At 64.3% G+C, this 23,198-nt stretch overlaps 2 protein-coding genes across 2 annotated transcripts in view; one reads left to right on the top strand and one right to left on the bottom strand.

The window, feature by feature from the left end:
• Positions 1-20,667, bottom strand: part of TSHZ3 (teashirt zinc finger homeobox 3) — a 52,686-nt gene extending 32,019 nt beyond the window's left edge. The window contains exon 1 of the mRNA XM_036013314.1: positions 19,611-20,667. Within this exon, the coding sequence (XP_035869207.1) occupies positions 19,611-19,650 (40 nt within the window). The 5' untranslated portion in view covers positions 19,651-20,667. The remainder of the gene's footprint in view (positions 1-19,610) is intronic.
• A 421-nt stretch (positions 20,668-21,088) lies between these two features.
• On the top strand, positions 21,089-22,671 carry LOC118497624. Its single transcript, XM_036012673.1, has 2 exons — positions 21,089-21,609; positions 22,465-22,671. Exons 1-2 carry the CDS (start codon positions 21,162-21,164, stop codon positions 22,632-22,634), a joined length of 618 nt encoding a protein of 205 aa, XP_035868566.1. The 5' UTR covers positions 21,089-21,161; the 3' UTR covers positions 22,635-22,671.
• The last annotated feature ends 527 nt before the right edge of the window (positions 22,672-23,198 follow it).

The raw sequence follows: 23,198 nt of genomic DNA, 5'->3' as shown, positions 1-23,198 counted from the left end.
TGGTGTGGCTCAGTGGATTGAGTGCCGGCCTGTGAACCAAAGAGTTGCCGGTTCGATTCCCAGTCAGGGCACATGCCTGGGTTGTGGGCCAGGTCCCCAGTGGGGGGCGCACGAGAGGCAACCACACACTGATGTTTCTCTCCCTCTCTTTCTGCCTCCCTTCCCCTCTCTCTGAAATAAATTAAATCTTAAAAAAACCAAAAAACCCTGGGAACCACATTCCACACTTTAAAACCGAGACGCTGAGACCACGGAAAACGTGACGAGCCGGAGCTGCCCGTCGGGTGAACCCTGAGGCCCCCCCCCTCCTGCACGGGGAACGGGCCAGGCGGTGAGCGAGGGGAGACGTGGCCTGTTGGCTTTCTCCTCCCTCCGCCTGGGGACACCCAGGGGGCTCATCGCAGAACATCCCTCTGGTGAGAGCCAGGCTGTGGGGACGCTGCTTCCGGCCGGGCTGCGCACCCAGGCACTGCGCGCACACGCACGCACACACCCGAGCACACAAACACACAGCGTGTGCGTGAGCCAGGCGCTCTGCTCGGAGGCAGCGACAGGCCGGCGGCTGCCTCCCCACGCAGCCCCGCAGGCGCCCTGCACGCCGCCGGCCTCCACGCTCTGTGCGCACGGGAGACGGGCTCTTCCCGGGGCAGACGGGAGGCGCTGGCTGCCACGGTCTCCGACCTGCCTCTCGCTCCCCCTCGCAGGCTCCCCCGGCGGCGTCTGAGCCCAGCCGGCCCGCCGTCAGACCGCGAGGCACCGACAAGGTCGCTGCGGAACCTTTGGTTCCTGAGATATCAATAATTAAAGGCCTTCAGTTCACACTTTGTTCCTGAGGATACCAGCTACTTATCTCCGTCCCCCGAAGAAGCTAACGGTGTGACGGGCGAAGCCTCGGGGATGACTAAGGGACGCGGTGCTGTCCACTCTGTCAGGAGCAGCGGAACTTCCCCCCGGGACCCCCGGTGGGATCGACGGTGCCGGCTCCCCCTGGTGCCCACGCGTCTCTGGGGAGGTGAAGTGGTGAACGCAACCTGCACACCCCAGAGAGACTCCCCTCTGCCGGTGCCGGAGAGCCCCGGGCGCGTGGACGCTGCTGGCCACGAGACGCGCAGGGCCTGCTGGCCACGCCCGCACCTCGGCCCGGCGGGCCCGGGGGCAGCCTGCGCCGGACGGAGAGGTTCGGGTCCACCCCGCCCGGCCACCCGGCCTCAGCCGCGTGCGAATGCCGCCGAGACGGAAGGCTGGGCGAGTCCTCCTCCAGAAAGGCCGGTCAGATCGCAAGGGCCCGGCCCACTTCCTTCGGCAGAAAGCGGCTTTCTCCTTTTCAAGTGCCTCGTACCCGGTGGAGAGGGAGAGAGTGTTCCGGTGCTGCTCTGAGTGAGGCGCAGCCGGACGCGGCACCGAAGCCTCCGGACAGGAGGTTTTGTTTTGAATCAGCAACAACCATGACACCACTAGCGAGTGCAGGTCTCACAGTTTCAGAATAAAGAGTTATCTGGAACCACAGCCGCGGGAGGTGGTTTCCAGGATGCAGCGTCTCCGATGACCCCCTCACAGACCTGCACGTCCTCTCGAAACCTCCGCTTCTGCCGTCCCCTGCTCGGGAGCAGCTCGCCCTCGCAGCTCAGCAGCCGCGCCTGGGCGTGACGCACCGGTCCGGTGCCTTGGGGGCCGCGCCAGCTCCCCGGGCGGCTGCTCGTGGACAGCGAGTGCTCCCATCCCCCAGCCCACGAGACGAGGCTGCCCGTCTCTGAGGTCGAATGCGTGGCCCTGGACACGGCAACCCGCCGTCCGTGGTGGCACAGACACGGCAATGGGCAGCCGAGGCACGCTGCCCAGACGTCAGGGGCGGGAACGTCACGGAGCTGCTTTGCTGACCCTGAGCATGTGACCGCTTCTGGGCTCGGCGCCTAAGCTCCCCAAGCAAGAAGGGAGACAGAGGCGGTCCCCCCCCCCACCACGGAGACAGGGGGCGCTGAGCTGCCCGGCGGGCTCCGTGTGCAGAGCGAGAGTCCACCTGGCGGGCGCGGCGGGGGACCGGGGGCTGGAGTCGCCCACACAAAAGGCACACGCAGGTCTGCCTCCCGAGCGTGCACTCCGTTCAGCCCCCGGCGAGGGTGAGGCACCGCTGCTGCGTGTCGGCCTCTGCCCTCGTGCGCACAGTGAGCCCAGGGGCGCCGGCAGCAACAGGCCGGCCCTGGAACCTGGTATGGACACAGCGCTGCGAGCACCGAGCAGCCTCCAGGCTGCTGCAGAGCACCGCCTCTGGAGAGCTGAGGGCGGGTGACTCGCAGCGCCTGGGTGGTCTGCTCACCTGGTGGAAGGCTCCTGTCTCGGCTGACAGGGGGCGGGCCAGACGTGCACTGGGGGCAAGGAGCAGGCAGGGCCCAGCCCCCTCACCCGGCCCCACGGCACCTCCCAGCCTCGGAATTAACTGCAAGACCACAGCTCCCGCCCTCGGCCGGCGAGAGCCAGGCCCGTGTGCAGAGCGTGGTGCCGCTTCCACCCCACGCGCAAACCTCTCCTCCCCGCCACAGAGAAAGGGCAGAGACGCCGCTCGGAAGGGGAAAAATGAAATCCCATTATAACTGGCTTCCTCCGGCCCCAGCCTAGGATGTGAGTAATCACAAAAACTGTAATATCAGCTTTTTTGTTTCCCTTGCACTGGGTTCCTCCTTTATTTCCTTTCAAAGAGGGCCGAGGTTTTTCCTAATTCGGGGAAGCTGCTGTGACCGCCGAGAGGCTGGCTCCCCTCCGCAGCAGCACCGCCTTCCCTGCCAGTCTCGAGTGTGGGGACAACAGGGACACCCACGGAGACCTCCCGGCGGCTGGACCTGACGCGCCCTGCCCGCCGGCCCGTGGGCTCCCAGAGCCATCTGTGGGGCTGGGCCCCGGGAGGCGAGGGCCACAGTGGCAGGCTGGGCCTGCCTGTCTCGGGCACCCGGTCCCCCAGCGACACCCACACACACCTTCTCCAGTCCACGTCCACCCCCAACCTCCCCTCGCCCTCGGGGCGGCGGGGGCGGGAGGGACACAAGCGCCGGAGCCAGTGTGCTGGGTGGTCCCGTCCCTCCACACTCGGACCACCACCGAGCTGTGCTGCAGGCCGCGGGTTCGCTGACGCGCAGACAACACCTCCGGCCAGCCCGCAGCGGCCCGGTGGGCGGGTGGCCGGGACACAGGCCGCACGCAGGGACGCGCTGTCCCAGGGGCTCCTGTTGGCGGAGCCCCAGCTCCGTCTGGGCCCGGCGGCCTGTGTCTCCGGGACCACAAGCCCACTCAGCCACCCGCTGGCACAGCCGGAGCCCCCGGCATGGAAGGACACGGCCTATACAGGGCGGGCCTCCTGAGGCCACCCTGGGCCCTGGAGCTGCCCCCCCCCCAACAGGGGGGTCCAGAACCGCCTAAGGGTTTCCCCCTCTGTCTGAGGCCACGGGAACAGAAACCTGGGCGTGTCCCCACCTGCCCCCCAGACTCTCCTGGGAACCAAAGCCCGCGAGACAGGAGACACCTGGGAAGGGAAACGCCTCTGTGAGGGAACCCCACAGCCAGCAGCCACTCCCTGCCTGCTGAGTTGCACTGGGTGCTGGGTTTCTCCCACAGCTCGCAGCAGCCCGTCTATCACGTTTTCGTCTTTGTCGTGGGCCCTCCACGTCTCTCGTGAGGGGTCTTTTTAAATGAGCCTGCACGCACAGGGGCACCTAACCCTCCGGGGGTCCCGGGTCCCGGGGTCCCCGGTCCCAGGTCGCAGGAGGTGTGGCTGAGACCGGCTGGAGGAGCTGGGCCCCCCACGCCGCTCTGCTCGCCCGGCTGGGCCGGAGTCCCAGGAAGAAGAGGAGACCGCGTCTGGGCGAGGACGCCCCGCGGAGTGCGGGGAGGCGGCCATGGCGTCTGCGTCCGCCCGCCGGCACCGGCACAGCGAAGCCGTTCAGCCCAGCGGTGGCTGAAAATCTACTGGTTTTAACAGAACGTCCATCTTAGGTTTCCAGCGCAGGGCACCCCAGGTCTCTGCTGGGGGGTGGGGCCTCTCTCCGAGCAGAGTGGCTGGGCCCGGCTGCCCGGCGGTACCCACCGGCCGGGCATGTCTGGGACGGGGAGCCCGAGGGGCGGGCACACACGGTGCCTGTGCGCCCCAGAACCGGGGCCCGCCCTGCTCTCACCCTGCCCGCTGCAGCCAGGTCTCCAGACCCTAACGCTCCCCTTCACAGATGCCCACGGTCCCCACCCGGGGGGCGGGGGGGGGGGGGGAGGCACAGCCCTCCTTCCATGACCAGCCCGTGCAGAGCCCTGATGCAGGGCCTGCTCTCGGCTCAGCCCCCTTGCCCCTCCGTCGTCGGTGCGGTGCCGGGCCTGGGCCCCCCGACAGCGCACTCACTGCACACTCTCCCGCTCCGAGTGGGGTAGTCCCAGGGGTGCTCAGGGGTGGGTCAGAGGGGCGCGGGCCAGTCCTGGGGCCCCACCCTCCTCACACCCGGGACGGGGACACTGCGGGCCGCCCGTCCCACGGAAGCGGCACAGGCAGGTCTCACTCAACGGTCGCCGCCCTTGCAGGGTGCTCACTGGGCCCACGTCTGGGGGCGGTGACGGCGGGTCACCCATACTCGGGAGTGACCTGGGGGCTGCCCCGCGGAGGCCATCGGCTCTGCTGGGGATGCAGCCAATAACGAGGTTCGTGCAGAGCTGTCACCGGCCAGCGCGCGCTCTCCCCGCGGTGGGGACGCCAGTGCAGAGGGCTGGCTCCCGGGACCCTGCACCCACGCCACGGCTCTCCGTTTCTAAGGTCATGGGCACCGGGACACGGGTGGGAGGTGGCCCCGGAAAAGGCCACCGTGGCACGCCCGTTGACAGGGGCAGAGGCGGTCAAAACAAATGACGTGAGGTCCCACTCGGGGTCCCTGGGTGCTGGGCCACAGGGAAGGGTTCAACCCAGAGCTCATCTGAGCCCCCAGGAGGTCACTGCGGCCGCCCTGGCACCCCCTGGGAGCAGGCGGGTGCAGGGGGAGGTGGGGGCGGGGAGAGGCAGCCCCACCCCCTGCGAGCACAGCTCCGCCTCCCCCATCGCCTGTCACTCACAGAGCCCACTTAACCAGCAAACCCTCCCAGCTCTCCGCAGGAAGAGCAGCCCCCCCTCTCCAGAAAAAGCCGCACTGCACCCCCAGGGGGCGCCACACAACACTCTCTGGGACAGAGACCTGAGCCCAGGGGCCACGGGAACGGGCTCAGCCCACGGAGCGTGTCCTGGGAGAGCGACCCACAGAGTCCCTCCCACCGTGGCCAGCACGGCCCTGCCGTCCACCTGAGCCAGGTGCCCGCACCAGGCCAATGAGTCCTTGTCCGTCGAACTGAAAGACCCCCGCCACAGAACACACCCAGTAACGCAGGGTGTCTTCCTCGGGGAAACGCGAAACACTTCCCTCTCCTCCCAGGAAGCGCATGCACACGTTTCCAAACGGCACCCCCTCCATCCCCCCGACGCCACGAGGAAGCCTGCGCCCCAGAACCCAGCGAGGGCACAGCCCGCACCTCGAATCCGCTGGTGTCTCAGGGCCCCCCCCTGCCCTGGCAGGACCCACAGGTGCGTGGCGGCACCCACGGGGCCTCGCTGCTCCGCACAGAGACCTAGGGCGGGCAGCACCCCCGCAGCCTCGTCCGGCACAGCCCGGTCCGCCGCCTCCGGCATGCAATGGAGCCGGTCCACTGCAGTCCCAGCGCACGCAGAGGCAGCCGGTGGGGCGTCCAGGAGGCGGCCGCCGCACCCTGTGGAAACCACTGGGAATGGTCCTCACCCCTCCCAAATGAGCACCCTGGTTGTGAGGCCCCCTCAAAGCTTTGCTCAGGCAGAGGGGGCCTCACAACCAGGTCTGAGTCTTGTCTCTTCCTACAGGGAGTGGCACCGGTTCATTTGTGCTGTTTGTATCTAAGGCGGCTAGTTTGTGTTCTTTGTATCTGTCTGCGGTTAACTTGTGCCTTCTTTGTATCTATCTCGTCCAGGCTCCAGGCACAGCTGCCGGGCAGGGCCACACCTGCCGGGCAGGGCCACACCTGCTTTGAGTCCATCGCGGCTGAAACAGGAGAAGGACTTCCAGGAAGCCTGGTCCTGCGGAACTGCAGAGGGGATGCAGACCACTTTGTAGACCACGAACACCGGGTCTCGCGCCGGCACGTGACCCCGAGCGTGCAGGCTCTCCTGCAGCACGCTCCCGGGGACGCTCGAGACCCGTGCTTGCTGCCCTCCCGTGTCACGGGAACAACAGTCCAGGGACAGAGATGCCGGGATTCCGGCCGCAGCGTGCCCTTGCAGAGCCAAGCCTCCTGCGAGGAAGGCCGGCCCGCCCTCCCTCCGCTCGCCCCTTCTCCCGTCTGTCATGGAGTCACCTGAACGGACACCTGGGTCTCCTGGGAGGAGAGGATGGGGCAGACACAAACGCAGCTCCAGGGAAATGACCCGTGGGAGCTGCTCAAACCCTGAAGGCCGTGCCTTTCTCCCTCGATTTCGTCGTCCTTTTGCAAGAGGAAGAACATTCGGGCTGCTTGTACCAGCACCGCCGTCTCCGAGGGGCTGCCACGTTCCGGAACCACGGTGGCCGCGCCGGGTGCGCACTTTCTCGGGGCTCACCTGGGAGGCAGAGGAACTGCCCTCGCTGCCGGCTCCAGGCAGCCTGCTCCCCCGGGGGTGGGGAGGCCCCCTGACCCACACGCCCCCGCCGTCTTGCCGAAGCTCTCCAGGCCCCACCAGGCCTCCGTGGCCTCCTGGGCACCCGGCAGCAGGCCCCCCACAGGTCAAGAACAGGCGCTGCCCAAGAAAACGTGGAACCTCAGCAGTAACCGCTGCGCGGTCAGGAAACCCCCAGCTGGACTCCACAGCTCAGGAGGGGAGACTCGAGGCCCCGGGGGCCATGTGGAGTCTGGCCGGCCCGCCTGCTCCCTGGAGGCCGAGTCCTGGGTGAGAACGCCTCCCAGCCGCCTGGCCAGCGGGACCTCCGCGAGGGCTCCGGTGGGCCAGGCAGGGACTTGTCCTCACCTGAGTTCCTCTCGACCTTCCTCTCCTGCTCACCCGCAGTGGGACTCCCAGTGCACCGTGGGGATGGGGGACGTCACGCCCGAATGCCACCCCAGGGCTCTCCTGGGTGCCCAGACGGTCCCCGACACGTCCCTGCGCGGGGGCCGGAGAGCAGGGTTCCCCGCGCCCCAGTCCGGCGCGCCCTGAGGACAGGGTCCCAGCCCAAGAAAGTGCTGCTTTCTGCCTCCTCCCGGATTCTAATATCCAGGCCTTTTCTCCTCCTGCTAATTTTAGAAGTCCTGCTATTCTTTGGGAAGAGAATGGTGTGAAAATCAAGCATAGTATCCAAAAATAAAAGAGTGGATCTGTTTCAGCGCTTGTAGCATATTTAACGGAAAAGCGACTCCAGATATGCCACTTTCCATCTAGTCTTTAATATGTTTTCCAATTTCTCCACATTCGCTTCAGAAAAGGCAAGGATGAACTCCCTGATCCACGAGTGTTTTTGAGATGGAAAAGGGCACCCAGAGTCACCCCTCGGCCGGGGCGGGGGTCCGCTCAGCCAGTGAGGCCAGGTCGGCAGTCAGGGCAGGGGCCCCTGGTGGTCCTCCTGGGGTCGCACCCACAGGGGCGAGGAATCTCCCCTTGGGCCCGCGGCAGGGCCCGCGGCGAGGCCCGCCCGCGCACACCCTGGAGAGGCGCAGGGACGGTGCGGCGCTCTGCCCGCGGACCTGCCGGTAGACTTCAGGGCGTGCTTCCCGGGCCTCCCACCTTTATTCAAAAAAACAAGTTCTTGTCACCGGAGGGATTCAGCCGTCCCCCACGCCCTACACATGGATGGGCACGGGGTCCCGTGGGCTGGGCCCCTCCGGGTCCTCGGGTCTCGGGCCGTCCTGAGGGAGCCCCCACGGCAGCCAGGGGAGTCAGAGCCCACCTGAGGACCCCTCCGGGGGGGCTGCAGGTTTGTGACGGGAAGTTGGAGCTCTGTGTCAAGCCCTTTGCGCAAACAATAAATATTACTTCAGCTCATAATCGGACTTTTCTCCAGCATCGTCTTTGAATGTTGAACCTTTTTCAATTAATTAAGAACTACGCGCTGCAGAGTGCATATTTTATCAGCCCTCAGCTGCTTAAGTGTCTAGAAAAGACCAGGCAGTTTTTCTTTCTTTCTTCCTTTCTTCCTTTTTTTTTCCAGGCAACCCAGAGCAAGTACTTGCAAGGGTCATATCTTTTTAATTATCTTTTCTCCCTCTGATTAATTATTCCGTCTGACAATAGCGTGTTTCTAATGCTATTCACCTGCCTTTGATGATTGACAACTTTTCTGTCTGATTCAGAGCAAACAGCTGCTGCCACAATCTCCTAGCAACCGGGGTGTGATGGATGAGCCCCCGAGATGGATGGCTGCAATAAATCATGTCTCCAGCCACAAAACTGAGGAGAGGGGATAAGGAGGAAAGCGGACAAAAACAAAACAAGGCTTCTTCCCACGAGTGCACTCAGTTCCTCACCAATTATACCTGGGATGGACTTCGCCCCTATTAATAGCAAAGTTTCCCTAATCAGTGAAAACCGGGCAGTGCCGCCCGTATCGGAGGTGTTTACAGCTGCTCCCGCACCCGGGGGCTTGTCCTCCAATTACCTCCCACGCGGCCCAAGTGCAAGGGCAGGGGATCAAAGTTTTACTTTCTTCCCCGGAGTCTCAGGGAGGCGCCGGGCCAGCTTTCTGCAGCCGGATGTCACCGCAGGCCCCATCGCAGGACACGAGCCAGGCTCGGCCTGGTTTGGGGGCGCAGCTGGGCCACCACCCTCACATTCAGCCCCGAGTCGTCCCTGCAGGCACAGCAAGGGGCTGCTGACCCCAGAACACATGCGTGTGCGCAGAGCTGCCCAGGAGGCGAGTGAGCACGCCGGGGAAAGTTTGTGCGAGAGGCAGTGAGACGCGAGTGTGCAGCCACTCCACAAATTCTAGATTCTCATTTCTTTAGATAAAAGAAAAAAGTACCAGGTCTACCTCTCTGCCCCATCATTTTTAAAATTAATGTCCGCACTATAACTCATACGAGAAGCCCTAAATTTAATTAGCAGGCCCAGATAAAGTCCCATACTTAATAGAATGCCCGACAATCACATTTGCACCGTGGGGGCTCCTGGTGGAGAGCACGCGGCGGGAAGGCCGGGCTCCCCGCCCGTCTCTCCCGGGGACGCGGGCGGCCAGGCCTCTGCGGCGGGAGAGGGGGAGCCCTCCGGCAGCTGCAGGCCCCTGGCGTGGGGGCGCCCGCCAGCCTGCCGCCCCGAGCACCTCCAGTAGGTGGGGTGTCCCGGGGCAGAGCCCCGGGGCCCAGAAACAGCTGTCCACATCAGTCCTGGCGGGGGTCCACTGGGGCCTCTGAGGGGCCCAGAGTGCAGACGCCGAGGGGAAGGAGGCCGCCGAGAGCAGGGGCGGGGAGCCGCGAGGGATCGTTTTTTTCTCTGAAGTGTTCCTGAGCCGTGGAGGTGGCCGCTTCTCCCTTCTCACACTGCTGCCCAAGCCAGTGCTTGCTGAATAGTCATGTTGTGCTGAGCTTTTCAGATACAGATTTTCTTTAGCATGTCACAGAGTTTTTAAAAATCAGACAAGGGTCCTGGCTTTGGAAGCTGCAGCTCTGTTTATGTTTTAACGTTTCCTCCGAGGCTGCCTCTGTCGGGGGAGAGGGAGAGGGACAGACACACGGGAGAGAAGCTGGCTGCCTGCGAGCTCGCGAGTGAATCACCGCCACTTCATGTTTCCCTGTGTCCTTGGAAATTAGTCGGGCTAACACCGTCCCCCCCCCCTTGGGGGTCTCCCATGTCTCGAAGGGGAGGCCTGTGTCCGGGCAGCAGCGATGAGAGCCCAAGGCCAATCGATGGGAGCGTGCGCGGGCCCGGCCCTGCCCAGCGCGTCCAGCCCTCGCGCCGCAGGTTTACACGGCCAGTCTGAGTAATATTCAGGATGACAGATGGCACCCCGAGCCCGGCACCCTCTATCCATCTCTTTTTAAGGGACATCCGTCTTCACCACGCACGCGTGCATCCTGTGGGGCCAGGTGCCCTGGGACTCGCGGGCGCCCCTGGCAGCCGGGGCTCGGGGACGCCTGTCAGCCCTGGGTGGTGGTGGTGGTGGTGCTCCCCGGCCGCTGAAGGGGGAAGGGGAACGGGGACAGGGACTCAGGGTTCGGAGAAGAGTCCGAGGCTGAGCAGCGTGCGTGAGCAGACTCCGCGGCCTCTCCACGCCTCTGCCGACCGCGGCCCACGGGCCCGCACACCTGGCTGCGGCCGCCCGGCCCTGCCCTCCGCGCCCTCCGCGCCCTCCCCAGACCGGCAGCGCTCCCTGCCAGCCTGCGGAGCGGCGTGGGGAGGGGACAGCAGGCCCTGGGCTTCCCTCCCTCCCGCTGTCTGGCTGGGGCCCACATGATAAATGACATGTGTCATTCTGTCAGGAGGGAAGGGTGGGTCAGTGATGTATGGCTCCGCTGAAAAGGAAATCGACTGTTTGGCACAGTGCAGCTCTTCCCCGCCAGGACCCGCTCCCAGCTCTGAAACGAATCCTGCGCCGTTCCCAGTGCACAGTGCACGCTCAGGGCAGCTGACGGCGGCCCGGGGAAGCCACACTTTACCCCCTCGCCCTTGCCACGGCAGAGCGGGGGGGCCCTGCCGCCAGGCCCCTGCCCCAGGCCACGCGCGTGCCGGCGTCCCCAGCGGACACACACCGTGGGCTACTAAAAACGGGGCTTGGGAAAAAAAATTAAGTGGAGGAAGGTTAGTCCTTTTATTTATTTATTTTTTAATGGCAAAGGGCTGACACAAAAGCAAGATAAAAATTAGCATGTTTGAAGTAATCATCCCGCAGCTTGACATCTGCATAGTAAATTTTAAAGGAAAAAAATGTGTCAGACAGCCACGAGCCGCCCCCTCCCCCTTTCATTAGCTCACTGCCAGGGTGGCACCGCTGAACCTCATTACGGCGGGAGGATTTATGGAGCTGAACCCAATGGCAAAGAAAAGGCATCTGTCAATAATTGTAGGGAGCTGCACTCACAGCTTTGAAATCTCATTAAGTATGCAGTTATCAGGCATAAAGATCAAAAACATTACTCAACTCCGACAGAATCTTATGCAGGAACATTAATTAGCAACAGGCCTACAGTACAAAAAAAAAAAAAAACAGACTTCCTCTCACACCTGCCCAACCCACAAACCTAAAGCAACACTCCCCCTCCCACCCGAAAAAAAATAATTCCCAGCATCTGAGGCTGATCAAGAACATGAAACAAGAGAGACTCACAGAAAGAAGGAGCAGGAGGGAAGGGTGGGCGGCCGCGGGGGGGGGGCAGGGGGGGAGGGCGGGGAAACTCAGTGGAGAAAGGCTTGGCGGTGAGGAGAGAAAAGGAAGAAGCTGTCAAACTTGAGAAGGATGTCAGCGCTGGTCCTGATTACAGGGGCCTACGGAGTTCTCAGACCTTTTATCATCCTCGCCATCAAAACCCGCCAGGGAGACAGTCCGGGCAGCTGGTGGCTGCCGGCTGCAGCCCAGGCCCGGGGCCCGGACCAGGGACCGTGGGGGCCGGCCCTGCTCACCTGGCGGCGGGGAGCCGGAGCCCCCGAGCCCAGGAGGCGGGTCCTGCCGGGCCCTGTGCCCAGCGCCTGCCCTGGCCGCCCCGGGCCCACCGGTCGCTGCAGCGCCACCCCTGTCCGCCCCTCCCGGCGCACTCCCCCTCCTGCATGGAGCCGGCGGCAGCCCCTTCTCACACCTACACTGTCTCCTCTTTTATTTCTGCGTGTGACTGATTTACATACTTGGTCACTTAAAATACACTGAGAAATAAACCACGAACGTGCAGAATTCACACCCGAACTGTCGGGCCGACTCTGGGCCACGGGCCCGTGACCTCGGCAGTGCGAGGGACAGGGCACCACTGATGGCGGCCCGCACACGCAGCCCCGAGCCCGGCCGAGTCCGGTGCGTGCGGGGAGCGTCCGAAGGACAGTCTCCTTCCCAGCACACCCTCCCGCCTGCCGGCCGCACTGGCAGAGGGGGCCCCGCTCCCACGTGCTCGGACACACCCACAGGGCTGTGGGGCTGTGGGGCTGTGTGGCTGGGGTCTCGGGCAAACTCCCCCACGCCCTGCGGTGGGGGCCTGGGCCCCGGGGAGGAGCGGGGTTGGGGAGGGTGTCTCCCACGCGCTCAGGTTCCTAACAGGCAGCACCCGCCAACCCCCTGGCGCGCTGTGTCAGAACGACAGGGGTCACAAAGCACACGTTCTGTGCTGACCCCCCTGACCGCACTGTCACAGAAAGGTGGCTTCCTCTGCTTCCCCACAAGCCCACGCCGGGGCACACACACACACACTGGCACACACACGCGTGCGCACACACACACACACACTGGCACACACATGTGCGTGCGCACGCGGCTCTTCCCATAATGCACAGCAGGGCTGGAGCCCTGCAGGCACCCTCTCCGGGCCCCGCTGCCCCCCCACACCACGCTCTCACCTCGTGCCACGCCCACGGCTGAGGCGTCCACTCCCCCTGTCCACAGGAGAAGACGCTGGCCTTCTCTCCCTCGGCCACATCCTCAAGGAAAAGGCCGTTAGGATTCCCACGCAGCCAGCTCGGAGAGCCCTCCAAGCCAAGGCCCGCGTGGAGCGAATGACCCCCCTGGAACGTCCGTGGACGGGGCCCGAGGAAGTGGCCGCCTGGGGCCGGCACCGCTGAAGAGCACCTGTCCACACGCCAGGCTCGACGGGAAGCACCCTCAGCAGCAGAGTTACAATAAGGTGTTTATATTTTTATGTGCTTACCATATTACCTTTATTATGTGTAACATCCAAGTGATTATAGCAATTACATCTACCAGAATTAATTACAGAACTCCCCGTCACCCCAGGAGACAGAGCGCATCAGAGCTCCGCCAGGCAGGCGGGCCTCCGACGAGGGGACGGCTGCCGGCCCGCCTCCCCGGCAGCGACGCGAGCCCTCGGCAGCGAGGCTTGCAGGACGAGCGGGCGCGGGGACCGGGAGGGCGAGCCGGAGACGAGGTGTGAGTTCTTTGCACGAAGCAACGCTTCTGCCTAGTGACATGCTGGCACTGTCGGACACGTAAAATCAATTTAATTTTTAAGTGTGAGCCTCTGGAAGGGGCTGGCTAACCCCCACAACACTGTTGCCACATAAAGGGGACAGCACGTGGTGGAAGACTCCCAAGCCTTTACGTATGCAAAATAAATTCACTCAAGGCTTCATTAATATTAATTTAAATTCAAAACCCATTTACATTAAATTGTTCATTAAAAATTGCCTATTCTGTGCAACATGCATTTCCCGGGGAACTCGGAGGAAGCTGGGCGCACGGGACCAGGTTTAACGACGGGCAGGGCAGCCGGCAGGGAGAGCGTCTGAGTCGCTGCTCGCGTGCTACCCAGCAGCCCTCGGGCCTCCACGGAGGGGGGCTCCGGCGTGGGGATGACACCAGTGTTCGGAGTGTCCTGCTTCCCACTGCTGGCGAGCAGGGCCACCCGGTCCAGCGCAGACAGGGGGGGACCCAGACGCGTGTGGAGGGGCGGCGGGCGGCCGAGACTGGGCTGGGCTCGGGGACGAGGCGGGTCCCACCTGTGAGCCATGAGCCTCGAGCCGTGAGCCACGGCGGGGCCAGGGGCTCTGCGAGCCAGGCCCCTGCCAGCGCCCGTCCGGGCCCAGAGGGATTAGTTCCCTCTCCCCTTGTCCGCTGCAGCCCTGCCACCCTTCCTTCCCCAGCACGGGGACCAGGGGCGCAAGGACGCGACGCCGGGCAGCCGCCCGCTTTGGTGCCGCCCCCCGAAGACAACCTGAACTTGCCCTGCTTCCCCAACCGCTGTTCTGGACGACGAAAACACGGTCATAACTGATAACGCGTGTCCTGACAGTGCAGATTAGCACTCTATCATCACGCCCAAACACATCTAAAATACCCCTCACCTTTGCACACCTGAGAGCCGAGGAGGGGAGGCGGCCGGGAAGTCCGGGTAACGTGACTCCAGAGCAACGCTTTCCCCTCCACACGCCTCTTTGGCCGCTCTCACTGAAATACCAAAATAATTTACAGAATTGCAAGTAATTAAACCCAAGAATCCAAGTGCTGATTAAATCAAGTGGATGTGCTCGAGACGTCTTGTTTTTTGAACGGGGCTGACAACTCCGTCGCTGTTTGGTCAAGGGCACTAGGTCCCCTTCCTGGTGGCGACCCCAGAACCTGGAGCAGGAGAGGCCCGTGGGCGCGGCTGGTTGTGTTCTGTTCCTGTCTTTTTTTTTTTTTTTCACTTCCAAGGATGCACAGTGTTATCCTAGTCACAAACAGCAACCAGAATTTCAGCGTCCATGTTTAACATGGATGATGTCTACAAATGTTGAAAAATCAGAGAAAGCTACCAAGTCTGTGTATCCATTTCTTACCATTCAGGTAAAAATTCCTTAAGGCGGGGGGGAACCACATTCATAGCCATTGTTTAGTATGATTTAAAAATTAATTTAATGACTAGCTGCAGATACTGGAAACTAGAATTAATCTGTCTGGATTTTTTTTAAAGGCTTACAGACATTTAAATGCATGTATCGGGACACTTTATCAACCTAACATAAAATTGTCATCTTATCTTATTATATGACTATTTTATGCATGTGTCAAAGAATTTAAAAATGACTGCCTGTCTATTGAGTCTAATTACAACTGCACATTATCTGTCTGCATGTGCTAGTCCACATCATTGTTACCAAATACAATATACTGTATCCACCTTGCGTTTTTGACTTCAGACAGAGAAACCACAATTTGGAGGCTAAGTAACACACACACACACACACACACGCACATGCACGGGCACGCACACACATGCACACAGACACCTGCGAGGCCCGGGCAGTGGCGCCGCGGCCCTGTGCTGTGAGGCTCCACGGCTGCGGGTGGGTGCTCCCAGGAGCCACAGAGCAGCTCGAGGGAAGCTGGGCCATCTCCCGGCACGGGCGCAGATGGGGAGACGCACACCCTACTTTCTCTCTGAACTGCAGCACCACAGCTATTTTTACAGTGTGTCCAGGCACAGGCAGCGATCAGGGCGGGCTGGCAGGAGAGCTGCCCGGCCTGCACGGGGATGGGCAGGGACCTGCTCACGGTCCGGAATCGGCCGTGGCTGTGCACACCAGGGCCGGGGACGCCAGCACTCCCCTGCCGCCTCCCGAGCCGCAGCCCTGGCTTCCCCCGGCACAGACGCACGGGGAAGGGGAGGCAGGCAGCGAGGGGCTGGCCCTCCTCCTCCCGGAGCCCGAAGTGGAGGGCTGGAAGGAAGGGTTTGGCTCGGGGGTCTCACCTGCGTTTGCTGGCCCTGAGCAGTCGCCTCTCATCCTCATCACTTTGCAAAACCATCCTTAGTAAAAGAGGGAAAATGCAGACTAGTGAGGCGGTTTCGGGAGCAACTGCTGATCCATCAGTTATTGACTGTCTCGCTGCCGTTTACGAGCGCGCTCAAGGCAAAACCGAGAACAAAATGACAACATCAACCGCTCGCCATCAAGTGTGGCCCTGGAGAGCACTGGAGCCCGCACTGACAGTTGTCAGCGTGACGGGGGCACAGCAGCCGGTTCTGGAAGACTCTCTCCCCGCGTGCACGTCCAGGGAATACCCCTGCCTCCTGCCCTCTTTGTTTTCCCCTCCCTCTCCCTGACTCCCTCTGTAAAGCCGGCACCGGTGCTCTCGCTCTGCGGGAAGGGGGAACCACAGCGCAGGCACCTGGGGCAGCTGTCCTGGCGTCTGGCTGCCGGGTGCAGCACCTGTCCAGCAGAGAGCCGTGGGCAGGTTTCAGAGGGCACACGCCCCCGGGGCCGGAGCCGCAGTGCCCTCCAGCCGGCGCCCTGAGCTCCCGGGAAGAGGAGAGCCCTTCTCCGGAGCTGCCCGGCGCGAGGACAGGGCTCAGGAAGGCCAGGACGTGGTGCTGGGCCACCCGCATGCCGTGTCTGCCGGCACCGTGACCCCCTGGGCAGTGCCACCGCAGCCGTCCTGTGCCCTGGAGACACACGGCCATCTCTCTGTCACACCAGCAGGTTCTAAGGGGTCCGGGCGCCCTTACAGAAGTCAAGGTGCTCGGAGGCTCACGCCCTGGGCACATGGCCACCAAAGGGCCCCCCAGAAGGTTCTTTCCTTCCAACAAATAAGGCTCCGAAGCCCAGTAGCAAATTATGTAGCAAATTGAGGATTTTTTGAAAGTTTAGGCGATGGCCTTTTAGGATTTTACATCCCCCCTCCCAGAAAATGAATGTGAATGGGTAGAATGTTATCTGCTATTAGGTATCGCTCTAGTATTTTTTCCTGGCAGTTTTTAAAATGCCTGTTTGAAAACAAACACTGGACACGGGAAAGAATCCTGCTCGAGCAAGGGACCGCAGCCACTCTGCCCGAAGGACACCAGCCTCCCTGCCCCGCTCCTCCGAGCCCCTGCCGGCAGCCACCTCTCCTTGTCCAGCCGGAAGCGTGGCCCTGGAGAGCCACACGCCTGGAGGGAGGAAGGGCCCTCCTGCCAGGACCCTGCTCAGCAGGTGAAGCAGTCCCTCTCCCCTTGAGAACAGACACGGAGCCGTGCATGACCTCTCCCCGGGAGAGAGGACAGGCAGGGCGGACACCTGTCCTCTGGGGCCTCCCGGGGCCCGCCTGGGCCTGGCGCAGAGGGGCTGCCCTCACCCAGACGGACGGCTCCGCACCGGGGCGCCCTGGCCGCGCTCTGCCCGTGCTTGGGCCTTTGTGGTTGTTATTCTGCCCCAGACCATCGCAAGGGCCCTAATTCCTATGACATGATTATCCAGGTACCAAAGCCCATTTGTCACCTGCAGCAGAAAATTGAGTTAATGCACAACTAAAGGCAGCCAGGACTGTGTAATATCAACTTGATTACATCAAACTAGCTGCAAACCTAATTCTGCTGGATGACACTGCGTCGAGCTTGTCATCTCCAATCATTACAGCTGTCAGGAATCCATCAGGTTTACAGCTAATTAGGTGAACACTAATGAAGCTGGCAAAACAACTTTTCTTTTTTTATGGCTGAGCGGACCTTTCAGTTTGGAGGGGGAAAATTCTCGAGGGTTCTCAAGGTTGCTGGGGACTGGATCTCCAGTCACCAATCAGCAGACACCTCCCCACGCCCCCGCTACCAGCACAAAGCACCCAGCGTGTCCGCGCCCCCAGGACGTGCCCACGCTCCCAGGACGCCGCAGGAGCAGCAGGGGCCTCACAACTTGCGGCTGCGAAAAGAGGGGAAACAATGGGAACTTTCTTGTCCACTTAAGTCCACACGCAAACAAACCCCCAAGAACTCACACAGCTCACGTACTGGCCTGCGCACACGCATTGCCAGCCTAAAAGTGGAGGGTTTCCCTCCTCTTGTCTCCAGGCGGCGACCCCTCGGCCCCCCTTCTCCCCGCATCCATTAGCAGAGGCATTCTGATAGCGCAGATCCAAAACCAGGGGATGGGAGAGAAGGAAAGCGCGGACACTGCCAACTTCTGATTGACCATTAAGCTATTGATGAATGTGCCTGTCAGGAGGGAGACAATTAAATCAAATATGAAACAAAGTCGTTCTGACGGGTCGTTTTGATAGAGCAAGGCCATTCTTCCATCTCCTATTAGTCCTGCAGTCAAGTTTTTATGTAACGAATATTTCCTAACTAACCTGAGATTTCCCGGCTGGCTTCTTAAAAGGTGCAGAAAGATTAGTGAACAGGTTGCTTTAAAAAATGTACATTTCTTCCTTACCTAATATTTTTATCAGGAAGTTATCAAGTAAGAATGTCAAATTGGCAAGGTGGGAGGGAGAAGAGGGAGCACCCGCAGCGAGGATTCTAAAGCAAACGCGAGTTGTGATGGCAGGCGGCTCGTCTGGCGGAGCACACGGACTCGGTAAAACGTGCGCCCACGGGGAGAGGAGGAAACCCGGGGCCTGGGAGGAGCCCCGGACGCCCCTGCCGCCCTGCTCCGGGAAGGAATCCTCCAAACTTTCAGAGTTTTCTGGGGTAGATAAGCTCTTCCTTGAGCTTAGAATTCGAAGTCGAGGTGGCATGGCCAAGAAGCAGCAGCCAGGAGGTGACCGGAGCGGCAGGACCCCGCCAGCTGCTGCTGGGGTCCAGCCCCCTAAGGGTGGGCACACTGCGTGCGAACAGCAGGGCCTGCACCCACGTCCCAGCCCAAATCTGTTTCATTCTAGCCTTTTCCTGGGACGCTCACAGGAAAACACATTTCCGGGAGAAGAAAGAGGAGCACCCCCTCCCTGTTCCCCTCTGGGAGGAGGTCAGAGTGCGGCCGGCGTGGGCCCCACGGCCGCACGTGGACATGACCGTGAACGCTGCCCACCCCCCCGGCTACATGTGCGACACCTTCATCAAAGAAGGGCACCGGGCGATGTCCTCCTGTCTGCCCGCCCTCCTTCCACCGAAGAAAAGGAACAGAAAAGAAGAGAAAGCGAAAGGAATAAACCTCCGCCAAGCCCTGGCCCCGCAGCCTCTGAGCCCCAGCACATCTGAGTGCTGCTCGGGTCAGAACACACCCGTCCGTGTGCGGTCCCCTCCGCAGCTGGCCCCGAGTCCCGCGGTGGCACTGACAGGGCCCTAGTGACGTCACAGAGCTTGCCCTCACCATCGCCGGTGATTTATTGATGTTTATTGGGAATGAATAGATCAAAGGCAGCAGCATGACAGGCGATCAATCAGTCATCAAATCAAGGGTGGCAAGGGGCCAGCACCCCTTCTTCCAGTCAACATGCCCCCGACTGACATTACTGCGAAATAATGTTGTGTGTGTGTGGGTTTGGTTTAGTTTTCAATGATGCTTTTTCCAGAAAAGAAAAAAAAAAAAAGGCTTAGCCTTAACAGGAGTTGACACTCCTGGCCATAAAAAAAAAAAAAAGTATTCAGACACGTCCCAGAACTAAGTGCTAGGCGCGGCGAGGGTGGGAGCAGCAGGGCCGGGAGGGTGGGGTGAGGGAGAGCCAGCAGGGAGAAGGGGAGCCCAGCGTCCAGCGCCGACTTGACAGTCATCTGACAATACCCAGACCCTGTGCGCTCTGGCTTCTCCGCGGTGCCCGCTTTAGGCCCAGTAATCGCAGGCTCGACCACGTTAGCAGCGCGGCGGCCGAACGGGGCTCCTCTCTCCCCGGCTCACAGTTCGGCCGGGCAGACACCACGCGGTCCCCCGCAGTCCGCCCGAGGCCGGGCACAGAAGGTGTCCCGGGGAACTCGGGTGACCCCGCCTGCCCCCCACAGCGAGACCCAGAAGACGACTCCTTCCCGTTCCCCCCGCGGCCGCAGAGCTGAGGAGTCAGGCACCGGCCCGGATCCCGCCGTGCCCGAAGTGGGTGCGAGCAAGACGAGGGCGGATCGCGGCGGGTGTCCGGGGCGCCGGGTCCGAGGGGCGGGCGCACGCACCCGGAGGGGGAGCAGCGACGAGCCCGTGCCGAGAGTTACTCTGCGCCGGCAGAGGAGCCGGGAGACCGCGCGAGCGGGGTCGCCGCCGGCTGGAGCCGGGGCGAGCGGAGGAAGAGGAGGAGGAGAGGAGGAAGGGAAGCGGCTCGTACCTGCTGCGCGCCGGGGCGCCTGCTGCTTCCTCCTCGGCATGATGCTCCTCCGGCGACTGCCGCCGCCGCCGCCGCGCCGCCGCTGCCGGGCTGAGAAGCGGGAGGGAGGGGCGGCGGGCCGCGGGGGGGCGAGGCGGGCGGCTCTCAGCCTCCCCCCCGGAGAGCGGCCGCCCGCAGGATGCTGCTGCGCCCCGGCTCTCCGAGTCCCCCCCTCTCCGCGCTCCGCCGCGATCCCGAACGTGCGGAGGGAAGGAGGCGGGTGGCGCGGGAGGCGCGGGAGGGAGGAGCGCGCTGGGGGCGGGGGGGGGGGGGGGGCCGCTCCGCTGGCGGAATGGGAAGTTTGACAAATCGCTCCAGAGGCCGGAGGAGGAGGGGGCGGGGAGGAGCGGCGGCCCTGCCCCCCCCCAAGCCCGGTCCCCAGACGAGGTGCGCGGGGTTCGGGACCGGGGGGCGGGGAGAGGGGGAGGCGGGCCCCCGGGTGGGAGGAGGCGCGCGGGACCCGCCCCGGCGGGTCGTGCCCGGCCCCCGCCCCCGGGCAGGGGGTCAAGGCATGGGGGTCGCGCCGCCGCCGCCACGGCCTGGGGCTCAGCGGTCCGGTCTTCTGCCCGCGGCGCGACTGGAGCGGCGGCGTCGGCAACAGGCAAGCTTAAAGGAAAAGGAGATGATCGTGTCACTAGCCGCCCGCGGGGACGCCGCGCCCCTGCACCCGGCCCGGGGCCTCTCCAGGACCCCCTCCCAATCCGGGAAGGGGGTGCCGCCCCTCTGCCTCCGCCCCATGCGCGCAAGCAGGGGCGCGGCGCCCGCCCGGCCGACTCCGTCCCAGGGCGCTAGCTCCCCGCCCGCCCCCTCCCGACCGGGTCTCGCCCCCTGGCCGCCCCTGCAGCTCTGCCCCGGCCGCGCGGCTCTCCAGCCGCCGCGCCCAAAGCTCCCCGCTCCGTCTCGGGCTGGGCCCGCGCCCCTGGGGATGCCAAGGCCGAGAGCCCGGGCGGGCGCCCTGGAGGGAGGAGGCGGCCGCAGGCTGGAGTGGGTGGGGGCGGCTCTCAGGCCCCGCGCCACCCGGCTCCTCCCCCGGGACCCGCCGCCGCCACTTCCCCCCATTTTTTTCCCGGGCAAACTTTCCCGGGCCCGTCCCGGGGGTCGCAGTGGGAGGGGTGCCTGCAAGTTTCCTCTGCAGACTGGGAAGATCCCGGTCCCCTACCGCGCCCCCCGCCCCGGACGCCCGCAGATCTGAGGACGGTACGGGGGCGGGAAAAGGTGCTGGGGCTCCCCAGCCCATCCCCCGCCCCGGGGCGCCCCGGAGTGGGGGGCCGCCGCACCCAGCGTCCGGCCTGCCCGCGGTGCTGAGCGAAAGAAATTGATTATTGATTGGGCGATCGGGGTCGCCCGGGCGCCAAGCGGGCCGGGTCGGCGGGCCCCGCACAGAAGCGCCGGCAGAGCCGCGTCACGGGCTCACTCACGGGCGGCCGCGGGGGTGCGGGGGAGCCCCGGCTCCCGGGGACGACGCCCGGGCGGCGGCGGCGGAGTGGGAGCCGGAGCCGGAGCGGCGCATCGATGCGCTGCGGGCTCGATTGCGTCTCCCTGGGCAGCTCGCGGGCCGGGAATGGGGCGGCCGCGCGGGGCCGGCTCCGGGCGCTGCCGGTCGGCGGTGGGGGCGCGGGCGCGGCCGCCGGGTTCCCGTCCGAGAGCCGCCGCCGCCCCCAGGCGCGTGGGCTGGGCCGCGGGGCTCCTCGGGGCCGCGTTCGGTGGGCGGGGAAGGCCGGAGCCCGCGCCCTGGGACCCGCCGCCCGAGCGCCCCGGGGCCGCGAGCCTGGCCTCGCCCGTCCTCCCTTCCTTTCTCCTTCCTCCTTCTATTTCTCACGTTTCTTTTCCAGTGACCCCCCCCCCTTTTGTCCCCTCTCCCCCTCATTTTTCCTTTGTGACTGTTTCCGCAAGTTTGTTTCCAAAGTTCGCCGGCGTGCCGTCCGTCCTTGGAGACCGGAGCCCGCGGTCTCACCTGGCGGTAAGACCGACCCCGCTCGCCCCGGCCCGCACGCAGCGGGGCCGCCGCTGTCCCCCGGCTCTGGAGCCGCCTCCGCGCCTCGGCGGGCAGGAGCGCTCGGCGCCGCGGGGCGGGCGCCCAGGCCGGTGGCGGGCGGTCCGAGGGCGGCGGCCCGGAGCTGGCCGCGCAGGGCGGGCTCCAGGCAGGCGCGGCGAGCGGGGGGCGCCTGAGGAGGCCGGAGCCACTGACCCACCAGGCCCGGGGACGCGGCCGTGAGGCGTGAAACGCTTCTTGCGAACGATGGAACGGTGAGTTGGCATCCGCCGCCCGCGGCCTCCCGGGTCTGCTCTCACCGCCAGGGCCTCTGCCTGGCGGAGCGCGGGCTCCGCGCAGGGTCCGCTCCCCGCCCCGGCTCACCTTCCCGGCGCGCCGGCGGTGGCGGGTGCGATGCGTCGGGCGCCACGCGGGGAAGGCAGAGAGTTCCCCCGAATTCGTGTTTCCACCTCCTCCTCGTCTTCCCGGAGCCAAACCCTGGTTCCTTCCGCCCCCTCCCCCTGCCGGCCGCGGCCGAGCGCAGGTCTCGGTGCCGCCCGTGGCCCTCGCCGGATCCGGGCCTCGCCCACCCAGCTCCGGCGCTAGCGACCCGCCCTAACATCTGTCCGTCCGGCCCCGGCGCATCCGTCAGCGTCGGGGAGCTGCACGTCGCTGCGACAGCCCGGCCCGCACCGCGGGCTCTGCGGGGGGCTCGCTGAGGCCCTGCCGCCTGGTCCGCCTGCTCTGAGCGGACCGGACCCCCTCTCCGCGGCGCCCCTTCACCACAGCACCCCCTTTCACTTCGGGACCGCAGCGCGCGACGAGTTTTGCGCGCCGCTCTAGGGATGGGGCAGGAGAGGGAGCGGTGTCCTCGCAGCCCTCCTCGCCTCCCGCCGAGGCCTGCGTCCTCCTCGCGGGCCGGGTGTGGCTCCGGAGAACGGGAAGGACGCAGGCTCCCCGGACCCAAGAGCGCAGCGGAAACCCCGGGGGGCTACCTGAAGGCGGGGATTTAGACCCCCAGAGCCGGGCCGAGCCAGGGGCTGCGGGGGTCGCCAGGCGGGTCTCAGTCAGAAGGTCTCAAGCTAAAGCTTTGCCAGGCTCTGCCTGGCTGCTGGGTAACGAGGCCTAAAGTGGGGGGTGGGGGCTCCATTTCCGGGGGCTGTGCACCCGCGGCTCGCGTCATTCAGAGGAGCGGGGCAGGCCCCGAGGGGTAGGCCCCAGGGCCCCTGTCTGGAGTGCTCACCTGGGCTGCCGGGGCCACCCCTGCCTCTGCTTCCGGCCTCCCCCGCCCCCGCCCCCCCCCCCCCCCCCCCGCCTCCCCGGCACCATCCCCGGTGCAAATACCTTCTTCACCCCTGCCCCTGACCAGCCACCCCAGGCCAAGGGCGTTTCTGTCCTTTTCCTAAGGACTTGGGAGGTCAGGCGCAGGCGGAACCTCGCACATCTGCTGGGTGGGGCGGTACCTGGCGTCCTACCCGACCCTGGCGTCCTACCGCAGACACTGTGCTCTGGGGGCTTGGTGAGCTCTGCCCCCCGGAGCGGCTACACCGGCAGGTGGACACCTGTGTGTCTGCCGG

This window comes from Phyllostomus discolor, chromosome 12 (assembly GCF_004126475.2).
Source record: "Phyllostomus discolor isolate MPI-MPIP mPhyDis1 chromosome 12, mPhyDis1.pri.v3, whole genome shotgun sequence".
Classification (NCBI taxonomy): domain Eukaryota; kingdom Metazoa; phylum Chordata; class Mammalia; order Chiroptera; family Phyllostomidae; genus Phyllostomus; species Phyllostomus discolor.
The sequence above is the reverse complement of the archived record's forward strand: the minus strand, read 5'-3'. Positions and strand labels throughout refer to the sequence as shown.

Coding starts and splice junctions, on each gene's coding strand:
- LOC118497624 (XM_036012673.1), top strand. CDS start 21,162: ATGCGCTGCGGGCTCGATTGCGTCTCCCTGGGCAGCTCGCGGGCCGGG. Junction 21,610..22,464: donor GCCCGCGGTCTCACCTGGCG/GTAAGACCGACC, acceptor GCGCCGCTCTAG/GGATGGGGCAGGAGAGGGAG.